At 40.9% G+C, this 22,648-nt stretch overlaps 1 protein-coding gene across 1 annotated transcript; it reads left to right on the top strand.

Annotated features, from left to right (window-relative positions):
• Positions 1-3,970: 3,970 nt before the first annotated feature.
• WDR89 (WD repeat domain 89) lies at positions 3,971-21,360 on the top strand. The gene is made up of 2 exons (XM_009818575.2): positions 3,971-4,018; positions 19,777-21,360. The coding sequence occupies exon 2, from the start codon at positions 19,808-19,810 to the stop codon at positions 20,975-20,977; it is 1,170 nt and encodes a 389-aa protein (XP_009816877.2). The 5' UTR covers positions 3,971-4,018; positions 19,777-19,807; the 3' UTR covers positions 20,978-21,360.
• The last annotated feature ends 1,288 nt before the right edge of the window (positions 21,361-22,648 follow it).

Raw genomic sequence — 22,648 nt, 5'->3', positions numbered from 1 at the left:
CCTTTCAGGTACTTGTAGAGAGCGATAAGGTCTCCCCTGAGCCTCCTCTTCTCCAGGCTAAACAACCCCAGCTCTCTCAACTGCTCCTTATAAGACTTGTGCTCTAGACCCCTCACCAGCTTTGTCACCCTTCTCTGGACACGCTCCAGCACCTCAATATCTTTCTTGTCGTGAGGGGCCCAAAACTGAACACACTATTCGAGGTGCAGCCTCACCAGTGCCGAGTACAGGGGCACAATCACATACATAGTCCTGCTGGCCACACTGTTTCTGATACAAGCCAGGATGTCGTTGGCCTTCTTGGCCACCTGGGCACACTGCTGGCTTGTGTTCAGTCAGCTGTTGACCAACACCCTCAGGTCCTTTTCCACCAAGCAGTTTCCAGCCACTTGTCCCCAAGCCTGTAGCGTTGCATGGGGTTGTTGTGACCCAAGTGCAGGACCCAACACTTGGCCTTGTTGAACCTCATACAATTGGCCTGGGCCCATCCATCCAGCCTGTCCAGATCCCTCTGCGGAGCCTTCCTACCCTCGAGCAGATCAACACTCCCACCCAACTTGTTGTCCTCTGCAAACTTACTGAGGGTGCACTCGATCCCTTCATCCAAATCATTGACAAAAGATACCAAACAAAACTGGCCCCAATATTGAGCCCTGGGGAACACCACTTGTGACCGGCTGCCAACTGGATTTAACTCCGTTCACGAGAACTCTTTGGGCCCAGCGATCCAGCCAGTTTATTACCCTGTGAAGAACATGCTCATCTGGGCCATGAGCAGTCAGTTTCTCCAAGAGAATGCTGTGGGAAATGGTGTCAAAGGCTTTACTAAAGTCCAGGTAAACAACATCCACAGCCTTTCCCTCATCCACTAAGCAAGTCATCTTGTCATAGAAGGAGATCAGGTTAGTCAAGCGGGACCTGCTTTTCATAAACCCATGCTGACTGGGCCTGATCACCTGGTTGTTTTGTACATATCGCATGATGGCACTCAAGATGATCTGCTCCATAACCTTCCTCGGCACCAAGGTCAGGCTGACAGGCCTGTAGTTCCCTGGATCTTCCTTCCAGCCCTTTTTGTAGATGGGTGTCATATTTGCTAACCTCCAGTCAACGGGGACCTCCCCAGCGAGCCAGGACTGCTGATAAACAATTAAAAGTGGCTTGGTGAACACTTCTGCCAGCTCCCTCAGTACTCTTGGGTGAATCCCATCTGGCCCTATAGACTTGTGTGTGTCTAAATGGTGTAGCAGGTCACTAACCATTTCCCCTTGGATTATAGGGACTTCATTCTGCTCCCTGTCTTTGTCTTTGGGTCTTTGTGCTTTGATGTCATGTGCTTAGATATTTTCCATCTTCAATGCACCATGCAGGAAAAAAATGCCCCCAAAAATAATTGTTAAGAAGCAAAAATAAACAAAAAAGGGCACTTTTTCATGGCTGTTGATGAATTGGTCTATTCTCTGTGATACCTGCTTGGCTAAGATGCTTCTGTGAGCTGTGCACCTCTGACTCCTCACGAATACAAACAGCTGTATTAATATGTGGTCCTAATAAACTGTTTAGACAGCACACTTCAAGCTGAAATCTAGGTGAATCATCAATGCATGTGTGAAATACAACTCAAGTTGATCCTCTCGTGGTATTGCAGAGTGATCACACAGAAGGGTATTCTCTACTCATAGAAAGATTATTGTGCTGGTAGGTACATAAATAGCTGCAGTAATAAAAATAACAATAGTTATACTGAGCATGTAGAATTAATTAACATTTTGCGCACTACTATTGGCAGGCAACTGAAATTGAAGTTACTTTTAAGTATCTTTTGACTGTCTTTATGGTTTCGTTACATGTACCTCAGTTTAATGGCCTCCTTAAACAAGTCATGCTTTCTGTAATGTTCTGTGCTTATTATCCATGTGACTTGACCACATTATTGGGTTTAGATAAAGCTCTTTTTTATCTTGCTAGAAAAACATAGAGTCAGCTCAAATGTTTAGATTTTAATTTAAAAAATGGCAGTGGAAACTAAGCTGATGAAAATATTTCCATGTTTAAAAATATTTCTTGAAATAATTTACTTATTTATCTATGATATTGGTAATATTATTTACCACAACTTACAGCATTTATAAGAAAAGACCACAAATCTGATTTTAACTGGTACAAAAATAAAGGTAAAAATTACTTTTCTCACTGAATAACATCCATCTAAGATTATGAACTAATGCAATACTTTGCAATTGGGGCCAAACAAACTTCAATGCTAAACAGTAAATTAAGAATAGAACAAGGAAATTTGAATTCTAACACTTTGGGCAGTATCAAATAAAAAGTTAAAAGAAACAGATGTTAATATGCTATCCTTCTTCTAATAACCTATATGTGCTAGCCTATTAAATTCTAAGTAAAAACCGGGGAAAAATAATATTTGGAACTTTAATTGGAAAAAATAAGGGTCTGGAAAATGTAACAGCAAGCTGAAGGGAAAGGAAACAACCCAGGAAACAACCCTTCTTTCTGTTCCTGCTTTCCTGGAGAACAGCAGCTTTATGCAACACACTGGCACAGCTCCACGAACACACCTAGGAGCTGATGGACTTGTGAATCTCCTTCTGTAACGCCATTGGGCTGGCATTTCCCTACTTCTTGAGAGGTATTATTTTCAGACATTGTCAGCTACTGCTAAAAAGCTGTAAAGGAAAATTCAGTCCCTAATCCAGTTGACCAAATCTGATCTCATGTGCCACAGGGTAGATAGAGACACCCAGTCTCATTACAGAAGCACCACGTCTGTCAGAGACGGAAAAATCAAGAAATAGGCTGATTTTAATTATTAAAGGACAAATGCTCTGTTTGCTTGCTAGGCTTTTGCGTGACTCTTTTGAACTCTGCTCTGTCGAACATGAGATCATTTTCTTTTCGAGGTTCTCGGGGACAGTGCCAAGCGATCCGGAGCCATGTCTGAGAGCGGGCACAACTCCAGCCACGAGGCCCTGCTCGTCGTCGGCAGCCCGGGCTCCGTCAGAAGATGCAGGCCGCGGCCTGGCACCCGTCCCGGGCCCGCGGCCCAGCTGGAGCCGCGTGGATCCCTCTCCGCGATTCTGTCACGCAGCAGCAGCCCTTCCTTCTCCTTTAAAGGCCGTTAATGGCGCCGGCTTCCCTCAGCCACGGCTGCCAGCGCTGTCCAGCGGCGAAGGCTCTGCCCCCAGTGCCATGGCAACGGGGCGGGGCTCTCCGATTGCCGCGCGCCGCCGCCGGGAGCCAATAAAGTTGTGGCGATTGAAGAGCAGGGTGCCACGCCCCCTCCCCTGCCTGCACCAATCCCCTTTCCTCTGCGTCGCTTCCTTTTCCCGCCGCCAAGGAGGGAAGATGGCTGCCGGCGAAGCAGCCGGAGCAGCCAATGGGGTGGCTGGGGAGGGATCCGGGGGCGGGGCAGGGCGCACGCGGCGACGGCCGGCTGTGCTGGGGAGGGGGGGCGGCTCTGAGGGGCCGGGGTAAGGACCCCTGGAGGGGCCGGGCCGGGGTTTAAGGGCCGCCGCGGGGGTGAGGGGGTTCTCTGGGGCGAGGGAGCAGCCGTGGGCAGGGCAGTGGCTGCCGTGTGGGCGTTGCTGTGGGGAGGCCGGGGCAGGGGGTTCTCTGCGGAGCGTTGTTGGGGTAAGGGGTCCCCTCTGTTGAGGCTGGGAGGGTGGAGGGGGTCCTCTGGGTTTGGTAGGGGTTGCCGCAGTGGGGTTTGTGGTGGGGGAGGAGAGGGGTTGCCCACGGCTGGGAGAGCAACCGCCCAGAGATGCCCCTGTTGTGACCCTGAAGCTGCCCCAGTGCATGGGGGTTGGACCTCTCTTGGTTTATGTAGTGCCCTGTGCGGTAGGGAGGAGAAAGGGGGGGGGCTCCTGAAGTTGCGTTCCCTCACCGCTGTCTTGTCTTTTTCCATTAGGCTAAACTGAAGCATCTCTTGCTTTGCTGATAGCGATGCTGCCCTGTGTTGCTGGTAAAGGGTGAATAAAAACACTCGACTTACACTGTGAGTTTATCCTCTTACTCGGTGAAGCCTGGAAGCTTAGAAAGACCACCTGTGCTCTCAAAGCACTCTGAACAGGGTGCAGGGGGCTGCTGGAGGGTTGACAGTGGCCTGGTCACCCTTTCTAGTTTTGATGCTATAACTGGGAGAGAGTTAGCTAGGAATGAGCCTGGCATGAGGGCTGGGTCAGTGTATTTTTAATTTAGGCAGGCAAATGTGATTAGAGTTGTGACTGACCACTTACAGGCTGTCAGAGTTAAAGGTAGCACCTGTATTAGCAGATAAAATATGTTTATTAAGAAGTTATGCTGATAAGTACCAGCTGATCTCACCTAGGTTTGGTCAAGATGGGGATCTTTCTAATAATAGTAACAGTCAAAAACAAAAAAAAAAAAACAAACCCACAATCTAGAAAAGGTCAGAAGAAGAAATAAAAGTTTTGATTTGGTTTTTTTGTTTGGTTATTTTATTCCCCTGCGAAAAAGTGAAAAGAAACTTTTTTATGTTTTTGAAGAAAAGCAATAGAGAAACTACTGCCAAAGGGGTAATACTTGTATCCTTAAATGATGTTTTATATAATCAATAGGTATTTAGAAATATGCTGTGTTGGAGAATTAACTTTTTCCTACAAGATATGGGGAGTGGAATTGTCAATGCTGTGTTATGTTAAGAACTCATATTGGTTACAGTTGTATAATTCCAAATTAATTTTCCTTAAAAGGGGTTGTCTATTCACAAGAATGCCGAAAACCAATGTCTTTTCTTAGTATGCTGGGCTTTGGGTCTGTAAAAACTTTGTTCTCAGAACTAAGCTATGTTAATCCCTTTTATTTCCTAATATTTTAAATGGATTTTTTGTTTGAGAGTAATTGTCAGATTCAGTGAAGTGTGTGTGCAGAGCAGCTCCTATAAGATAATTGTCATTGTCGATAGAGTAACTGAAAAGGTTTCTGCTCATGTGTATCCCAAGGATTGCTTTCTAGTTGCTAGTTTTAGGTAATGCTTGTTTAAAGTTTACATGTTGGTTTGTTTGTTTAAGGTTAAATACTACAGTAGCTATTTGCATTTTCCTCCAAATATCTTTTTATGAAGGCAAGGAAGAGCCCTGTAGGGAAGGTTGGCCCAGGACTCCTCGGCAGCCTCTGCATATGTAGGCAGTGACGTGGGGCCTGGGTGTTTCTTGTTTGCTCTTAGACTTTCTGGAAACAATTATCTTCTTTTTTGCTGCATAAGAGTTCTGTTGTACATGGGATGATCAGTGATGTTCAGGTATTTTTTTAAATGCCCTAAGTATAAGATAATTTTTAAAAAAATTTTTGTTCTTTCACTGTATCAGTCTTGGGGACAAGAGTCCTTTGCTGGACAGCCCTAGGGTCTGGTCTGTACCTGACTGCATGGGAGCTCTTGTGTAAAACCGTATTGCTGTTATGTGCTGGCAGCATTTCCTAGCTGGATTCTGGAGCTTTGACATGCTTTTACTGTAACTATACAAATAATGGGATTTCTGAGCTTTTCTGAAAAAAAATCAAAGCAGAAGGAAATCAGCACTACCATGCTCATCAACCATGTTGATGTAAAGTCGCCTGTGCAGACTTCTAGGGCTTCGTGTTATCTGGTGAGTGAAAAGACGTCTTCCGTATGGGTCAGCTTCTCCTGTGTGATGACAACTGTTAGTGGGTTTCACAGCAGACATAAAAAAAGTGTTGAGACTTGTGAATCGGAGACTTGGCAAGGAGTGTGCTTTGTGACTTGCAAGCAGTTTAGGTGTAAGATGGACAATGGAGGACATAAGAAAGGTAGGAAAAGAGCGTGTTGCCTATAGTCATTTGCTGTTGGGAAGTTCAACTTCAGAAATGCCTTTGCCCTCTTCAGACTTCAGCCTGACCCACTATCCACTTCTCCCTTAGCTCTTCCCTTCTCATGTTCCTGTACTGTCTCTTCCTTTAACAGAAGTGTTAAATAAATTCTTGCTGGTGCATTGTCCTCTCTTATTTCCTCCTGGCACTTCTTTTTCCTTCCCCTTTCTTCGCCTCAAAGCTGCTCTCAGACTGTTCCCTCCTTCCGGCTTGCAGCTGTTGAAGCCTGGGGAAAGTACAGCTCTACTGCAGCACTTTGCATCTACAAACCAAGCAGAGTTGTCACTGGTTCAGATCTGGCAGAAGCATGTTTTGTTAATTTGGGGGGCTGGTGCAGTCAGTGGGTAGAGATGGGACATGTTCAGTGCAGTCTGTAAAGAAGCTTAGAGCATGTTTAGTTAAATAGGTGTGGATGTAACTTGGTGCATGAACGTGTTGTGTTAGCTTCTAAAATAAATGGGAGGGATTGTGAAATTTTATGTAGGAGATTGTTGCTTTGGTAGATAAAGCTTTAGACTGGGAGTGAAGGATGTCTGACGCTGAAATCTTGCCTTCAGATTAAATTTCAGTGATTTGGATGAATTGTTTCTGTGACGTATTTTTGCCTTAGCTGATACTTTGATGCAAGTTTCAATAAAATCTTTCAGTGAGAACAAAGCAGGAGATAGGGGTGGATGGCTCACTGGAAAAAGAAAGTAAACCAATCTGTAACACTGAAAAAAATCATGCTCAGATTGCAGGACAAACACTGGGTAATTTCATTAGGCTGTTCTGAAGGTCCCAGCATGGAATGTGTTTTCTGTCCTGTTTCTAGGCCCTATAGGATATTCAAGTGTTTTCAACACTGAAAATATTTTGTAAGTAATGGCAGGAAGCAAATATTGCACAGCTGTGCATTTTAACAAGTTCGCATGAATGTTTTCTTAAAAATTCTTCAGTCTGATACATTTTTATTCTGTTCCATTATGTCAGGTCTTTTAAGTCCAGAAGGACTGTTGCATTATCTAGTCTGATCTCCTTTGCAAGACAAACTATCTGTACTGTTGTTCATACCCTTTACAGACTCTACATAAAGTTATCTCCCCTGTTCACATTAATCAGAAGGCACTTCCTGCAGAATGTTAATATTCACAGATTTTTGTTACTGTTTTTATTACACTATTTGTATTGTTGAAACTGTTTTGAGGTGACCTTAATGGTTAGTTTGAGACTAGAAGTTGCAACACATAGAGGAAGGAAAATATTTTAACATCTCTTAGTCCCTATTGTTTTGTTCTTTGAGACTTCTTTTATGTAAGACTTCACTGTGGCCTTGTAAGGGCACTTAGTATTTTTCTTTAATTCTCTAGTTTTCCAGCTAATGAAAACTTAATGAAAAATCAAAACTAAAGGGTTCTGGAAATCCTTATTTTAATATAGCAACTGAATCTTATCTGTGAAAAACCAGGTACATTAAAACACTCACAGTTCTTATGCTGGATTAAACTAACTGACTCAAAAAAATTAGCTTTAAAGTAAAATTTTTTTTTTTTGCTGTATTGTACTTGTGTATAGCCATGATTAAATTTGAAAATGTTAAGCATCTTTCTTGCAATTTTACTTTGCTTTTAGATGGATGAATGAACATATTGTTAATACCTGTAGCCACTGCTGATGTGTGTTGGGTTTTTTCTGCAGCAGAATCTTCGTCTTTTTTCTTTGTTTTTTTAGTTGATTAGCATTTTTTCACTTGCACCTGTCTTTGCAGCTAGCCATAACTACTGTGATCTTTCTTTTTTCCTGTGCCTGTTCTTTCAAGGCAAAACCATTGCTCAGCTTCTCGTTAGAAATACAAACATGTAAAAGTGCTGTACAACTGGTAAGCAGTTAAATTGGTGAAAAGACAACCCAGCATTTAACTAAAATTGACAAACTGCTTGCTAGATGGGGTTACATGCTGGCAGTACATGGAATAGAAAGCTTCAGATATTGATCACTTTTTAATTATTCAAGGATCTTTTCATAATAAGCATTTGAGTATGTTTGTTGCTATAGGAATGACTGAGAGAGCTGGAAATAAGTGTTGTTATTCCTTTGTGGAATCGGAAGGGACAAGCAGATGGCTGTGAAAGCAAAAATTCTTGTTTAGAAACATGCAGCTCTTTTACTAGCAAACCAGACTTACTTGAGTTTTGTGTATGATCTGTGGAGGATTTTTTTGAGGTAAGTGAAGTTGATTTTAGTTTACTCATCATCTGTCAATATATCCAAGGAAGTACATGACTCAGTTTTGAAAGGGGGAAAAATAGATTTAAGGAAAAATGAGTTCTAGTGGTTTAATGTCTTGGATAACTATTACCATGTATGTGCATTGAATGGTCCTGCTTCAGGAATGTTCATAGGAGCCAGACGTGAGTGTGACAGATCAAGAGAGGAAGGGTTTTTTAGTTGTTGGATTTGGTTTGTTCCTCTTCCTCCCCCTTGGGAAAACTTGGTGATGGGTGTTTCTGGACTTGACATTTGCTGAATGTTTAGAGAGCAAATACAAACGCACAAAAGGCAGTTGTTCCATGTATGCTTCTGTGTGCGCGTTGCATGGAAGTAAGAGACTCGCATCTTGGGTTGTCATGAAGTCTGAAAGATCAAAAGCTCTGAATTGAATTCACAAAAATGGGACTTGAAAAAAGAGCCTGTAACTTATTTTTAATCTCTTTGACAGATCAGAGAGAAAGTTGCACTGTAGTTGAATTTGGGGTTTTTTTCTTCTCCAGTTTTTGGTGCTAGACAGTTCTAAGTGAAGGCCGAGATTTTTAAGTAATATATTGATTTGAGGATCTGAGGCTTTTAAAAGCAAGAAAAAAATGCTAGTACCTTAATAACATCCTTTGCAGTACTTCAGGCTTATTTCCCGTGCCTTGCACTGTAAATTAAGTTTTTGTTTACTTGAATGCCACTCTGTTAAGGAGACAATTAACTTATTGTAACCGATTAAAATTAGTGGAGGAATATATAGATGTAATAAAAAGAGTAAGTGCTCTCCTTTTGAATGGTGTGATTGAATTGTGCAGAATCTGTGATTCTGCAGCTCCTCGAAGAGTGATTTTGCTGCTCGTGAGTGGTGGTCATTAGTGACATCAAGTGGGCTGAGTGCGAAATAGCAGCTTGTGTCCGTCGGGCACCCTTGTGACTTCCTTTCGCTGTGAGGCTGCCTCCGCGTGCGGGTTCTCAGCTACGCTGATGGCATCTTACATTGCGCGGAGAGATGCAGTCACTGCAGGACAAAAAGTCTTCAGCTGGGCGTTGCAGTGACTGATGAACATTCAGACTTGAGAGGGAGGCATTGCATTTCCCGTGCAACACTCTTTGCAAAAAGATTGCCTGTTCGCAGGGGCACGTTCAAGGGCTTGCTTAGACTTTTCAGGGGCATGGGGAGAGGAAACCACCTTAAGCTGGAAGTCGCATTCTCTCTGTGCACATACATGCCCTCTTAGTTAGGTCTTAATACTGCTTCTGAAACTATGCAGTAAGCAAATGTGTCTTGCTATTGTCTGCCTGGCAGTGTGGTACCTTCCAGAAAGAAATGATGAGCCAGCTTATCTCCTAGCTGCTTGTTTTTCAGTCTGCCTTCCTATTTGTGTTCTTTGCTGCACAAGGGCAGTTGTGGGTTCCAGGCTGATGAGGTTATTAAAGTAGATGAAGACAAAGTTTTTGCTCCCGCTGTTCTAATTGGAAACTATTTGAAAGATAAACTTCATAATTTCTGCTGTAAATTTTATTTATGGTCAGTTCATACTCTTAAACTGTTGTGCCAGTATTGTTCTTGAGTAGCTCCCCTCCCTCCTCAGCATTTATTCCTTTGATGTATTTGTAGATAGTAATCATATCCCCTTTCAGTGTCTGTCTTTGCCAAGCTATACAAGGCAAAGCATCCCAGCTACTTCTTGTAAAATAAACAGTCCATTCCATGGATCATCTAACCCATCCTCCTCTGCACTTGATTATCATTTAGTTATCAAGGGGTTGACTTCAGCAAAGAGTCTTGCTGGCAACCTGCTATGAGCCTGCGAAATATGGATTGACTAAAGCGTTGAGAACAAACATGGCTTGAGAGCAGAGTTATTAAAATGTGTAAAGCTCTTGACTTTGCTTTTTATCCTTGTCTGTGTTGGGGCAACACTGTCTGCTGAAGGTGTTGGAAAGGTCTTTGTGGATCTCAGAAAAATTAAGTTCCCCACTCAGGTCTTAGGGGTTTGTGGGTGCTGACAAAAGCATATAGTTTTTGTTGTGATTTGCCAGCAGGGATTGTCTGTGTTGCTGCATACAGTAGGTCTCTTGATCAGAAAGTGGTAGAGTATCAATACCTACATACTTGCTCTTTTGTCCTTCCCTTTCGCAATTCCATTTCTTACGACTGAATCCTAAATCACTCTTGTAGTGAAAAAGCAGTTGAACGTGAACTTCCAGTACAGTATGGTGGAAAATCACTGTGCACTTAGATATTATAAAAAGGCATTGTATCTGTGTATGGCACTGGTGAAGCTAGTACTGGAGTGCTGTGTATGGTTCAAGTGTAAACACTGTCTAAAGGCTCTTGAAAACAAAGAGCTGAAGAGACTGCCTTGCATGGGTACAATGTGCACATACTTGATGCCTCAGCATCTTTTATGGAGGCTGAAAGGTAAATTCTCTTGAACAGGACAGAGTCAACATAGCTCTAAAACCCTTTCTTTCAGCCTCTTTCTTCCTACTGTTGTCACTTAGATGACATCTTTTCCTTTTGTCTGCTACAAAGCATTGGAAATTGAGCTTAGGGTGTGATAAGGATTCAGCAGACCCTCTAGCTGTCAGGCTGTGCACAAAGAGCATGTTTTGGAAATTGATAGTCTGTGAACTGTCATGGGCACGCAAGGATCTCCCATTTCTCCTGTTGCTTTGGTACTGGAGAGGGTCTGACAAATTGCCTTGGCATGGTGATGTTCTGAATTAGCTAAATATCAAAAATGGGTATTGTAGGATGTGACTGGTGAAGATACCTTAGTGATTGTCATGTTCCTGCAGAATCAAATGAGGAAAATAAGGCGATGTTTTTTCCCCTGCTTATGCCTGCCAGATGTTTGTGCTTGCACAATACATCTGGAACTGCAGAGAATTGCTTAGGCAATGATGTTAGCGTAGTATTAAAAATTGCCAAGCACATGAACATTGTGTTCAGAAAATCCTGGTGCCACATCTGCACATGTAGGGGAATATCTTCTTATCAGTTTACCAGCAACATCCCTAGTGAAGATGAGGACTGTAGTAGCTGATTTAAGCATGGGTTTTTAAGAAAAGAGTTTTGAAAACGTAAGTCTTGTGTTTTGAAGAATGAGCTCTGGTAATGAAATGTACTTAAGCTAAATTACTGTTGTGAAAGAATTTCTAAAATATTCTGGTAAATAAAGCATTTTATCTCATCATAGGTATTTTGGCACCAGTGTGTGGTAGAACGAGCTATTTTTCCTGCTGTAGCTAAGTTTCTTTATATCCTTTTATTATGGTTGCTGCTAATTTAGTCTGAAATTTCCCAAGGTTCCTGTGGTGTAGAAACAAATTCTTTGGAATAATTTCAGCAAAATTTATTAAGATTTTGGAACAATCTTCTTATTTCCAGGTTTTATTTATATGAGGATGTTGTTATCAAGCGGCAATGTCTAAATTGAAGGAAATAAATGGTGTTATTTCAGAGTCACTAAATTATTAACGCAGCTGTATAAGTAATTTTTTTCCTTTCACCTTTCTCTGTAGGGTGGATTGTTGGGGTTGCCCATTCATATGGTGGTTTTGTTCAGCTTAAAATGGCCCTGAAAGTCATCGCTCTTGGAATCCTTTCTTGTAATCCCAAACTTGAAAGGACATTTGCGATTGTGGAATTTGCAGGCACATTGTGGTGTTACTGTGACTTTCGCATTTTATCTTGTAGCGTAGATGTTCAGAACAAGGCTTTTTCTTTCGAAAGGCTGCTGCTGACTGTGCTTACTAATGTTTGTGTACACAAGTATTACGAATTAGGCAAATACTGTCTTTGTTTCACTAATGAAGAAAGTAAAGAGTGAATGTTGCAGCTTGCTGGGAATTACTTAGTAAGCTGTTCTGCCAGAATCAGGACTAGTAAGTGTTCGTAGGCCAGGGTCTTGTTCAAATCCACTCGGATGAATAGCTTTATTTCTGTCTTCCTTGTCTGTGAGATGACCATCTTGGTGCATAGCTCTAACAAAAGAAAATTCTGTTAGTGAGGAGGCATGTGAGGAATAGTTCAGAGAAAGGTATGAACCTTCTCTTAGATGCTCATGGTTATATTGAGGAAATGCGAATGGAGAAAAACTTAATACTACGCACAGGAGAATGTTGTACCCTACATGTTTGATTTCCAGTAGTTGCTGGGTGCATGTAATTGAGAGACTTATTAGTTCTGTATCTTCTTTCTTATGTTTGTGGTTACAAAAAATAATGTCAATATAGTGTCTATGGTGGGAGGTGCTCACAAGAGAAAGGAAATTACTTTTCTGTAGTCCCTGTGGTCTGATGAGATAAGCACAAATGCAGAAGGCTGAGACTTGGATTCCCTTCAAGTTCTGCAGCATCTTGGCTGAATAGCCATGGTTACATTACAGACAGACACCAGGACACAAAGGTGCCGTGTTCTGAAGCTGAGAGTTATCTAGCATCTGCTGGAGTTGGGAGCATTAACGTTTGCATAGCATTTGGACAGTGAAGTCTTCTGAAGCTGTTGGGTGCACACATCGTAGACCTTTCATTCCTTGTGGGGATGTTAACCAATACCCATGGTCCCATCCTAGGAGGAGGTATTTGTTAGAGAAAGGGTGGGTGTTACAGGACTGGCCATGACTTCTCTGGTAGATACCTACCCTTCTTTTAGAAGATGATCTGGATGCCTCGCCCCATATGTTGCTAGTGTGCTGGGCTGGAGTACAGGTTAGGCACTGGCTGTGCCTGGGAGGAGAGGGGAGAAGGGAAGAGTATTAGGCACAAACCTCGTATTTGACCCCCATCTCAGAGTCTTGCTGCAGTGCAAAAGCCAAGGCCCAACACTAGGACAGTTTTCCTGGCAGCTCTTGCCTGTTCTCTAGAATCCACCTGAGGATGCAGAGTTTGTCCTTTACCTGTTCAGAGGCCGTCAGTGTGCAGTTTAGGCATAGATCAGCTTTCACAGAGTGTTTTTAAATACAGTATTCTTTACAAAAATAACGGAGAATATATAGAATTTAGAAGATAAATGTCCCAAATACAGTATCTCTTTCTGTAATTTAACCTGTGCCTGGGAATCTTTCGGATCTGCCTTCATAAAATAGTATTGCTTCTGCTGCAGCTTCTGTCAGCTTGATCTGAGAATAGCCATGAGAGTAAAATAGAGCATTTCTTATCCTCTTATTACTTTGCAGCCTTCTTTGTTGGATGACCACCTCATCAACACCTGGATGCAGTAACATCCTCTACCTTCTGAGGACACTACTAGGAAACCTCCCCCTCACAAGAAAGTTTTCAGTTGGATCCAGTTGCTCATGTCAGAGTGTGATTTTGGTGACAGAGAGCTTACTTTGCTGTTCCTCTATTAGTAGGTTTGTGTCACTAGCATGGAATTGGATGAAAAGAGAAGACTGAAAAAGGAAAATTCTCAAACATGTTTGAAATAATGTTTGATACAGCTTCTTAGAGTGTTTAGAAATTATGTTTCCCATTTTTCATGTTAGGGTCTCCTAAATTGTTCTAGAGAAGGTAGTTTAGCTATCTGAGCATCAGATTTTAATAATTTTGACTTAAATTTGAAGCCAAAATTAGTAATTTGAGCATTTTTATAGCTTTGTATGGTGTTTTCTGGCTTATTTGTTTTTTTTTTTTTAATTGTACATTGGATTGTTTTACACTTGGATTTTTCTTACGATGGCTTGTCATCTGGGTCCTTTGCAGCTCTTTACCATCTCTTTTGGCTCACAAATTTAAATCAATAGGCTTTCAGTTACTCAAGTTTGAATGTTAATGCATTACAATTTGGACCTAAATTTTCTAAATCTTGCCTGCCTCCACCATATTTTCCAGTGCTGGATGCAAAATCAGAATAGGTCTTTCTAGTTGGAATGCAAAATCTTACACCAAAAAACTAATTTTGAAAGTTTTATTTTGATGAAAATATTCAATGTATGGGTTTTATGATTTATGCATTTAAAACTATGCCTGGTCAAATCCAAACATTGTTTTTGTGTTTTCTCTCTACAGGTATCTTGTATAATATTCAAAAAGAGGTTTTGTTTCTGTATTGGCCTGAACACGTGCTTATGCCCCCAAAAGATGAGTACATGAAAGTTGTAGTTTGCTTTTTTTAAATTATTGAAACACAAAGCACTGAGCAACTGTGTCTTTTTCCTCTTGTTCTCTCCTAGCTCCGACTCTTATTTTTTTCCTCTAACCAGTACTGTTGTTTAAGGCCACTTCCTTGGTTCTCTGTCTCACCTACAGCTCTTCTCTCTCTTGCTGAACAAGACTGTACCCCCAAGGTCTGTACTGGTGGGAGGGCAGGAATTGATTTAATGGAAGGCAGATAGTTTGGTGGACGTAATTTTTTTGCTCTTCCCATAGACTTTGTTGTGGCAGTGTTTTATCTTTTTCCTCCTTTCTGCTCTCTTGATGCAATATTTTTCTTTGTACTGCAAATGCAAAATTACGTGGAGTTTTTTCTTGCTGTGCTTTATGTTTGGAAACTAGATGTAGCTGATTTGAAAGGATGAAATAATTCTCTTGGCAGTTTACATCTTGTTTCTGCACTTCAGTGTAGCCTCTTGCACATCTTACTCCCTTCCTGCTTGATAGACGAAATGCTATTTTCTTTGCCTTAAAATGGCTTTGTGAGAATGCTGGAGAAACACCTTATCTCTCTGCTTTGGTAAAATAACAAAATCAACTATAGGAGTTTGTATCCTGCAGAAATTATGCATGCCTGATGGGTGTTTTGTGCTTCCCCTCAGTGCTTAGATCATTTGACTGATCCATCTTCTGTTGCAAAGTGATGCCAGTGAGGAGAGGTCTCTAAAGGCATTTTGCATTAGTGAAGTGCAGTGTAGTGATGCGTTCTCCTCAGCCAACCTTGCACTTTGTGTTTTTGTTTTAAAATGCAAACCACATGTAATGTTGCATGCATGAATTGCTTTCCACTGCCCAGAGCTTCAGGTTTGTTCTTAGTTTGCTCTTGAACTTTTAATAATCGTGAAAATAAAGGGAGGGTCTGTTTGTATTGTTTATAGTAGGAAAGAACAGTGCAAGATTTCATCTACTGCTGTTCAAATCCCTTGCTATTTTTGGTATTTGACCTCTGCAGAGAAAATTGCCAAAACTACAGGTTGTTTTCATTTTTATTACGTGTTTCTACCCTCCTACTCGTAAGTTACTCTTATGTACTGATTAAATCTTTGAGGCAAAGTTCCATTTCTCCCACATTTTCCAGGGTATTTTTCAGAGAGGTAATTTTGTGTTTCTGTATGTTGTTGAGCTAACATTCCCTTTTGGAAATGAGAACTATGCAATTTGGCAGCAGCTTGTGTACACAACTAAAAGGAGAAGGAAAATAACTTACGAATTGCTGGTTTGTTTTTTGGAAAACTCATGAGCCTGTTGGCTGGACTTGAGACTGTGATGTTTAGAATACTGCACAAAGAGCCCAGCAGTATATGCTGAGGCAATATTAAATGTTTAGTTTGTGCAGATAGGTGCTTACCTTTCATTTCTCTGTCATTGGGAAGGCCTGCTTTCAGCACCCCTGGCTCTTTGATTCCAGTCTTGCTGTACGGTTGTTTCCACACTCCACTAGTGAGAAATACATAACAAAGGCCTCTGAAGATCCTGTCCTTCCTCTTTGGCATCCCTTCCACTTCATGCCTTCTGTTGTAAAAATCAAGCTTATTTCTTTTTTAAAGGAGCCTTGTAGGATGCCCTGGAGGTCAAAATATTTTAGGTTATCTCAGAGTACTGTATTTATTTTGAGTTCCCAAGATGTAATGAGTTTTAAGTGTCCTTCAAGATGCTTATTGTTATTCGTAGTTGTGGTATCAAGGAGATGTGCAGGGGTTGCATACAACTGTGAAGTTAATTCATAGAAAAGATCATGTGGATGTAGGACTAGATATAGTAACGCAGAAGTTTCAGGGTTAATTTGTAAAAGGTGGCTTTACTTTGCTCAGGGGGTGCAGATATGAATGCAGATGAGAGGTGCAGCTGTTACATACGAGGAATGGTGATCACTGAGGATGGGATTGGAACTTCTGTTTCAAACACAAGTGACTTACCATAGTCAGACACCTTCAGCCAGATACTCGTGTGTCATCCAAGTGGTGGTGTTTTCCTGGCACCTAAATATCACCTGGATTTTGTCTGTGTTGAGACTGTAGATCCAGACCATGGGCCGCTGTGAGTTGGAGTAAGTGAAAGAACCTGAATTTAATTACCTCATGTTCTGAGCAAAAGAGGTACCTTTGGGAAAGAGGAGTTTTTGGCCAGTGCTATCTCTGCCATTTCTTCTGAGACTGGAACAGTTCAAGAGCAAGCTGTCTGTCCCCTACAAAGTCTTTGTGTCAGGCAGTTTGTCACATTAGCATGAGCAGTTTTTCTCATTGATCATTGCAACTGGCTGTTGTGCTGTATCCAAATTGTGTCACATTTCAACGACACTGACTTGCCAAAGGATTCCTGGTGACCATAACAAAATAGATACCTGTGTTGTGAAGGGAGTGCTAAACTAAAAGTGCTTCACTTCAGCAGTGCAGAGCACCATGTATGTGCTTTGTAGGTGGCTGCAGTCCAATGCTTAGTTATCTTCTATTGTGTTTGGAAGACCATTGTTTCCTATTTGTCTCATAAATTTAACACAGATCCTATTCCTGCCATTTAAACTTTCCCATCAAAATACAACAGTGACTTCCCCTTCTGAAAAGGAAGGGCTGGCAGCTACACCCTGAAGTTTGAGCATGAATTGTTTATATAACCTTCAATCACAATTTCATAATAGTCTGAAGACTTTCTTACTAGGGCAGACATTTTACTGAGTTTTTAGCAAAAACCTGGCTGCCACCAAATGCAATTTTAAGGCTTCTTAGTTGTTGCAGTGGAAATAGAATTGACAACTGTACCCTCCAGCTTCCTGATGATATAAATTGCACATCTGTGTGCAAACATGAACAGCATTTTCTGGTATTTCAGAATAGCTTTACCTGTGTCATTTGGGGGTAAAAGCTTAAGCATTATCTTGGGCTAATTTTATTTCCCAGAACATATTATTAAATCTGAATGAACATGCTTTTGCAGACTCTGGCTTTTTACAGCTTCTGGGTACTTGTAGAGTTCCCTTGCCTTCCCCTCCCCAGCAGTAAAAGCTCTGACATGAGTGTTGTAGAAACTGCTCATTGAATAATATTCTCTATCAAAGCCTGTAATATTTAAGCAACTGCAGCTTGCTTTCCAAATGGATGACATTTGTCAGGAACATGTCCGTGTGAGTTTACTTGACCTTTTGAGTATAAAAAGTCTGAGTATTTAGAGCTTGAAATTCAGGTCCGTCTGGAAAACTACATTTTTCTTACAAAAAGTTTACAGAGAGAACCCAGGTTTTTTAGTAACCATAGCACTACAGGATAGCTAGTTTATGAAAACTCCTTCCTCCACCTGCAAACGTGGTTTTGAAAAGGCATTTAAATAAGCTTCCATTGTCATTCTTCAGTAAATTGGATTAAGTAAAAGTTGTCCTTATTAATAATATTAAAATATTTTATTTCTTTAAGTTATTAATTTGCATGGAATTTTAATAGTTTTGTGTTTGAGCAGTGTAACGAGCAGTGTTGGAGAACAGTTCACTTTATGTAATAGTTCTAGTAAAAACTTGTTCCATTTGAGGACATACCCAGAAAAGTAAGGAAGGAGCAAGCTCTGTGGGTAGAGTTGTACGCAGACTAATACCAGAAAACATGTTGAACTTCTCTTCAGAGGGGAAAGGAGTTTCCACAGGATGTCTCTGGTTTATGGCAAAAATTACTTGTAGATGTGCTCTGAAAGGTTGCTTTGATATAGAAGATTAACCTGGGGACCTCATTGTCAGGATATTACTGAGGCAAATAGCTTAGTGAGATTATTTGTGACTTGGGAATTAAGCTTTTATGAGTGTGCCTACTTAAGCTGTTTTTTAAGAATTTGCTCGTTTGTCATATGGCGTCACGAATATTTGTATGTACCAAAGAGGAGGGAAAGCAAAACCCCGAAACTACAAAAAACACCAAGAAGAAAAAAAAAAAAGCAGAATGCAGTTTTATCATAGTAACTTTTCCTTTGTTGCTAGTCTTTCATGGACCGTTAAAATAATTACCCTAAAACAAGTAATACATGGAAACTGGCTCATCCCATCCTTAAAAATCCAGCCTGAAGAATTTGCAGAAAATCTTATGATAGGACAGCTGGGAAGGCGTGAGGCTATTTTCTTGCATTCTGGGTCTGCCTGATTTTTACTCCATTTCTGTTTGGATTTTTTTCAAAAAGGGTCTTCTCATGCACATGGTAACGAGGATTGGGTGCTGGCCTAGTCCTTAAGGAAATAAGGAGATTTTTGAGTACTGCTTTACCTGAAATATCTGTACCAGTGAGAAGTCACTGGAGTGTTGACCCCCTAAAACCTGCTCTGATTCCTTCAATGTTTGGGGTTTTTCTAAAACAGAAGAGTAGTCTAATTGAATCTGTGATTTTAACAGAAGTCATTCATGTGGATGGTTATGCTTACTTGACATACCCCACCTACATCTTTCTTTTAAAAATGGTTGTAGTTTGTGAACTCACTAAAACCATGTATTGTTTATGATGGCAAATATCTCTTTTAAATTTAAATGCTTCAGTACTTTTTCTGACTCTAAATTGATGAAAGCCTTTACTGCAATTACAGAATTGAATTTTCCTTTGTGTTATAGAAAGGAGAACTCTTCTTTTTTTTTTTTGGGCACACCATTTTTTAGAAGTGAATCTCTGTGTATGAGTATTGAGAGAATATTGTTTAATTTTGGTTTTGCTTGGTAAAATTTGAATTTGTGTACATCACCAAAATAGTTTGAGTTTCTAGGAGGGTTAAGTAGTGCCAGAGAAGAATTTCCTCTGAAGGGAAGATTTTTTTATCAGTTGCACTAAGAGCCAGCATTATGTGGTTTTATAGGAGGCTCAGAAAACATTTAGGTTCTTAGGAGAATTGATGAAAAAGTCAAAGGTGCTTAATTCCAGTGAATGCCACTGATGTCATGTAGCCTATTTAGATGGTCCATGGTATGCTGACAGGTGTTTATGTGCGTCATTGGGCACCTAAATACTTGTAAAATTTATCTCATCTGGCCATTTCAGGCTGTAGTTCTACATAATTTTGGCCTTGTTCTCTGCCTGCCCTTTGCGAGTCCCCCAGCAGAAAAGTTCACCTAAGAAGTCTCCTGCAGTTGTACTGATGCAGCTATTTGTGGGCTGTGCCTCCTAGCAACTTTTTAGAGTAAAAAATGATTCCTCCTCAGGTAGTGGTGATGACTTCTTTTTCTTTCCACTTGTGGAGAACATCACTTTACTATTTACTTTATAAAAGTAATGAAGCAAATTTAGCTAAGTGACTTTCAAAGGATTCACAGACAGTATTTAATCTTTTAAGGGGAGTATATGATGTAGTGCTTACAGTCACAGGAGACTGAGCTCCTTAACTCAGGGAGCCCTTTCCAGTTCTCTGTTTCTGTAAATGAAGTTGTAGTGGGTAGGACATCAGGATAATCGAATTTTGACTTCATGCCTCGTTTCTTTACAATATGCTTGTTCATATATATTTTTAAAGCTAATACTATGTAAGAATGTTAAAACTCATCTTGGATTCTGTTACAGGTTTCTGAAGACATTAGGAACAGCATTTGAGATGAGTGCAGTGGAGAAGATTGAGGAGCAGCTTGCTAGTCTGCGCATAGCAAAACGTTCTACACTAAGTGAGGAGCCTGCTTACTTACTGGATATAGACGTTTCCAAACCTGCTCAATCTGAAAGCAGTCGCTTTGTGGCAGTTTCATGTTCCAATAAGTCAATTAGGATATATAACAGGGAAACATTAAACTTCCTGCGGGAGTACAGTAGCCGCCCTGGGATACTTAATGGAGTCAGATTTGCACACACATGTGACAGCGTAGTGTTTTCAGCATGCAGTGATGGTACAGTAAAATGTTGGGATATTCGCTTAGCAACTCAGAAAGCTGTGCAGATATTTAGGGGCTATCCTTCCAACGTTTTCATCAGTTTTGATATCAACTGCAGTGATCTCATAATTTGTGCTGGAACAGAAAAAGTCGAAAAGGACACATTTCTGGTGTTTTGGGATGCAAGAGGCATTACAAACTGTGCGAGCGCAACTAAAGAACCCTTGGGAGTCTATTCTGAAAGTCACAATGATGATATCACTAAAATTTGTTTTCATCCCATCGAACCCAATTTGGTAGTTTCTGGGTCAACTGATGGGTTGGTTAATGTGTTTGACATTAACAAGGATAACGAAGATGATGCTTTGATATCAACTTGCAATTCAGATTCATCGGTAAGTTTTATTGGCTGGTCTGGGAAAGATTATAAACAGGTGTACTGCATGACACACGATGAGGGATTTTGTTGGTGGGACATAGCTCAGCTAGATACCGAAGAACCAATAACACTACTGCGTGTTCTGGATGTCAGAGATGCAGTCTGCAGTGACAATGACAGCGTACATTACCTGGTAGGTGGCTTGTACCACGAAAAGGCGGACAAACTCTTTCTTATTGGGGGAACGTCCACAGGAAACATTCATCTCATCAGCTGCGGCACCAATGGACTGAGCCTGGTGGGTACCCTTTGCGGAGGACACTCTGCCACTGTTCGCTCCTTCTGCTGGAACCTGACAGATGAGTCTCTGTTGACGGGTGGAGAGGATGCTCAGCTGTTGCTATGGAAACCTGGAGCTGTGGAAAGGTCCCTCGCAAAGAAAGCATCTATGAAGATTGCTTCTTCCTTGCAGAAGAGAGTAAGAGTTCACAACAGCTCCCTCAAAAGCAGGAAAAAGTAAAATTCTGAAAGTGGGAATCTCTGCTGTGTAGAGTTTTCCTGGTGTTTAATGTCTCAGGCAACACTTGGCTGTGCTTTGTTTGGAGGGATTCTGTGGAAAGAACAATGATGCTTGAATTCTACCTGGGAACGTATTTCAGTCATCAGATGAATGCCTTTTTTTTTAAGTTGCTAATATTAATCAGCAAAGGGTAAATGTTTGCTCTTGTTCTTGAACAATAGATCTTAAATCATATTGTATAGAAATGTTTCTGTGGTTGTTTAATGTCTCAGACAGCATTTTTAATGTGTAATATAGGCCTGTGGCTTGCATAATTTGTTACCTTCCCACTGAAATTCCCTGGCATGTTTTAAAAGCTTTTGTATTTCATGCTGTATTTTGCTTTCTTTACAGAGAACTTAATGAAATTGCTCAATATATTAAAAGATTTTATGTCACATCTTAATGCCTGAGGGAATTACTTCTTGATGAAACAGAAAATAAGTACTGTTTTGCACTGTCATATCACTGGTTTATAACAAGCTCATAAAGAAGCAGTTGATAGAGCCATATTTTTCATAGCCAAGATAAGAATGTATTCAAGCAAACAGGAACACATGATTCCAAGCAGCTAATTTTTAAGTGTATGAGAACTGTTAAACTGGCATTATTTAGGGCATATTTCCTGCATGGAAATACCCAAGAATCTTGCAGGCAGCTTCATTCTGTCCTGATAAGTGCATCTCAGGGGGGTGCACCTGGAAGACTGGGGACATCCTCAGTGGGTTGAAGAAATTGATAACTATAATTACAGCAGTGGTGCTTAAAAACCCGAATCCTGCATTTGAAAAAAGCTGGTATCACATGTGAAGTGGGAATGTTACAAACCAAAAATGAACACTGCCTTCTGAGACGGTAGTTACGGAGTAACAGATGAATATGAGGAGACTTTAACAAAACCTTTTAGAGGTTAGTGTGTGTCCTTTAAGAAATGTTTCTCTCTGCAGAGAAGGTTTTATGCTTAGACTTCCCTCTAGGACAACTTTGTTTTAGTATTCCATCAAATACCTATTAAGTGGTGCAAAAATTGCCCTGTACTTCTGAAACGGTTGTGTCTTTGTGCTTATTCTGCTCTGCTGGCAGACTACAATCTGTGCATCTGGCTCTGCACACACAATTACCTTCAGCCTTCTGAGGACCATTGCAGTCAAGTGGTGGTTGGTAGTTATGCCATAGTTAACATAGTGGAGTACAACTGAAAACAGCGTAAGAGTATTTAAGAATTGCTTTGTTATGGAATAGTTGGCGAAGGAGTTGATGGGTTGGGGTTTTTTTTTGCATGAGGGTGGGTAGGTAATTCTTTCAAAACAAGTTTTGAATGTCAAGTTTAGAGGATTAGCCTGCAGTTCAGAAACGGTTTCAGAGGTACAGAAGATACCTCCAATATACGGTTCCAGCTGTGCTGAAGAGGTCTCAGTCATCTCTGGAAACGAATCCTATTCAACCAGAAGTATCGGGTTTCCACATGATACGTTTTACAAATTGTAAATCTCCTACAGCCACAAGTATGCATCCATAGTTGTTTTGGGTCTGCCTGTTCGTGATAATTAAGACAATTCATTTGCTTTTGTCACTACTGGTTATTTAAAAGTGCAGCTTCAATTTAAAAATCACATTTCTCTAAATTGTTTT

Source organism: Gavia stellata, chromosome 7, assembly GCF_030936135.1.
Source record: "Gavia stellata isolate bGavSte3 chromosome 7, bGavSte3.hap2, whole genome shotgun sequence".
Taxonomy (NCBI): Eukaryota; Metazoa; Chordata; class Aves; order Gaviiformes; family Gaviidae; genus Gavia; species Gavia stellata.
This window is presented reverse-complemented; position numbering and strand designations above follow the sequence as displayed.

Coding starts and splice junctions, on each gene's coding strand:
- WDR89 (XM_009818575.2), top strand. CDS start 19,808: ATGAGTGCAGTGGAGAAGATTGAGGAGCAGCTTGCTAGTCTGCGCATA.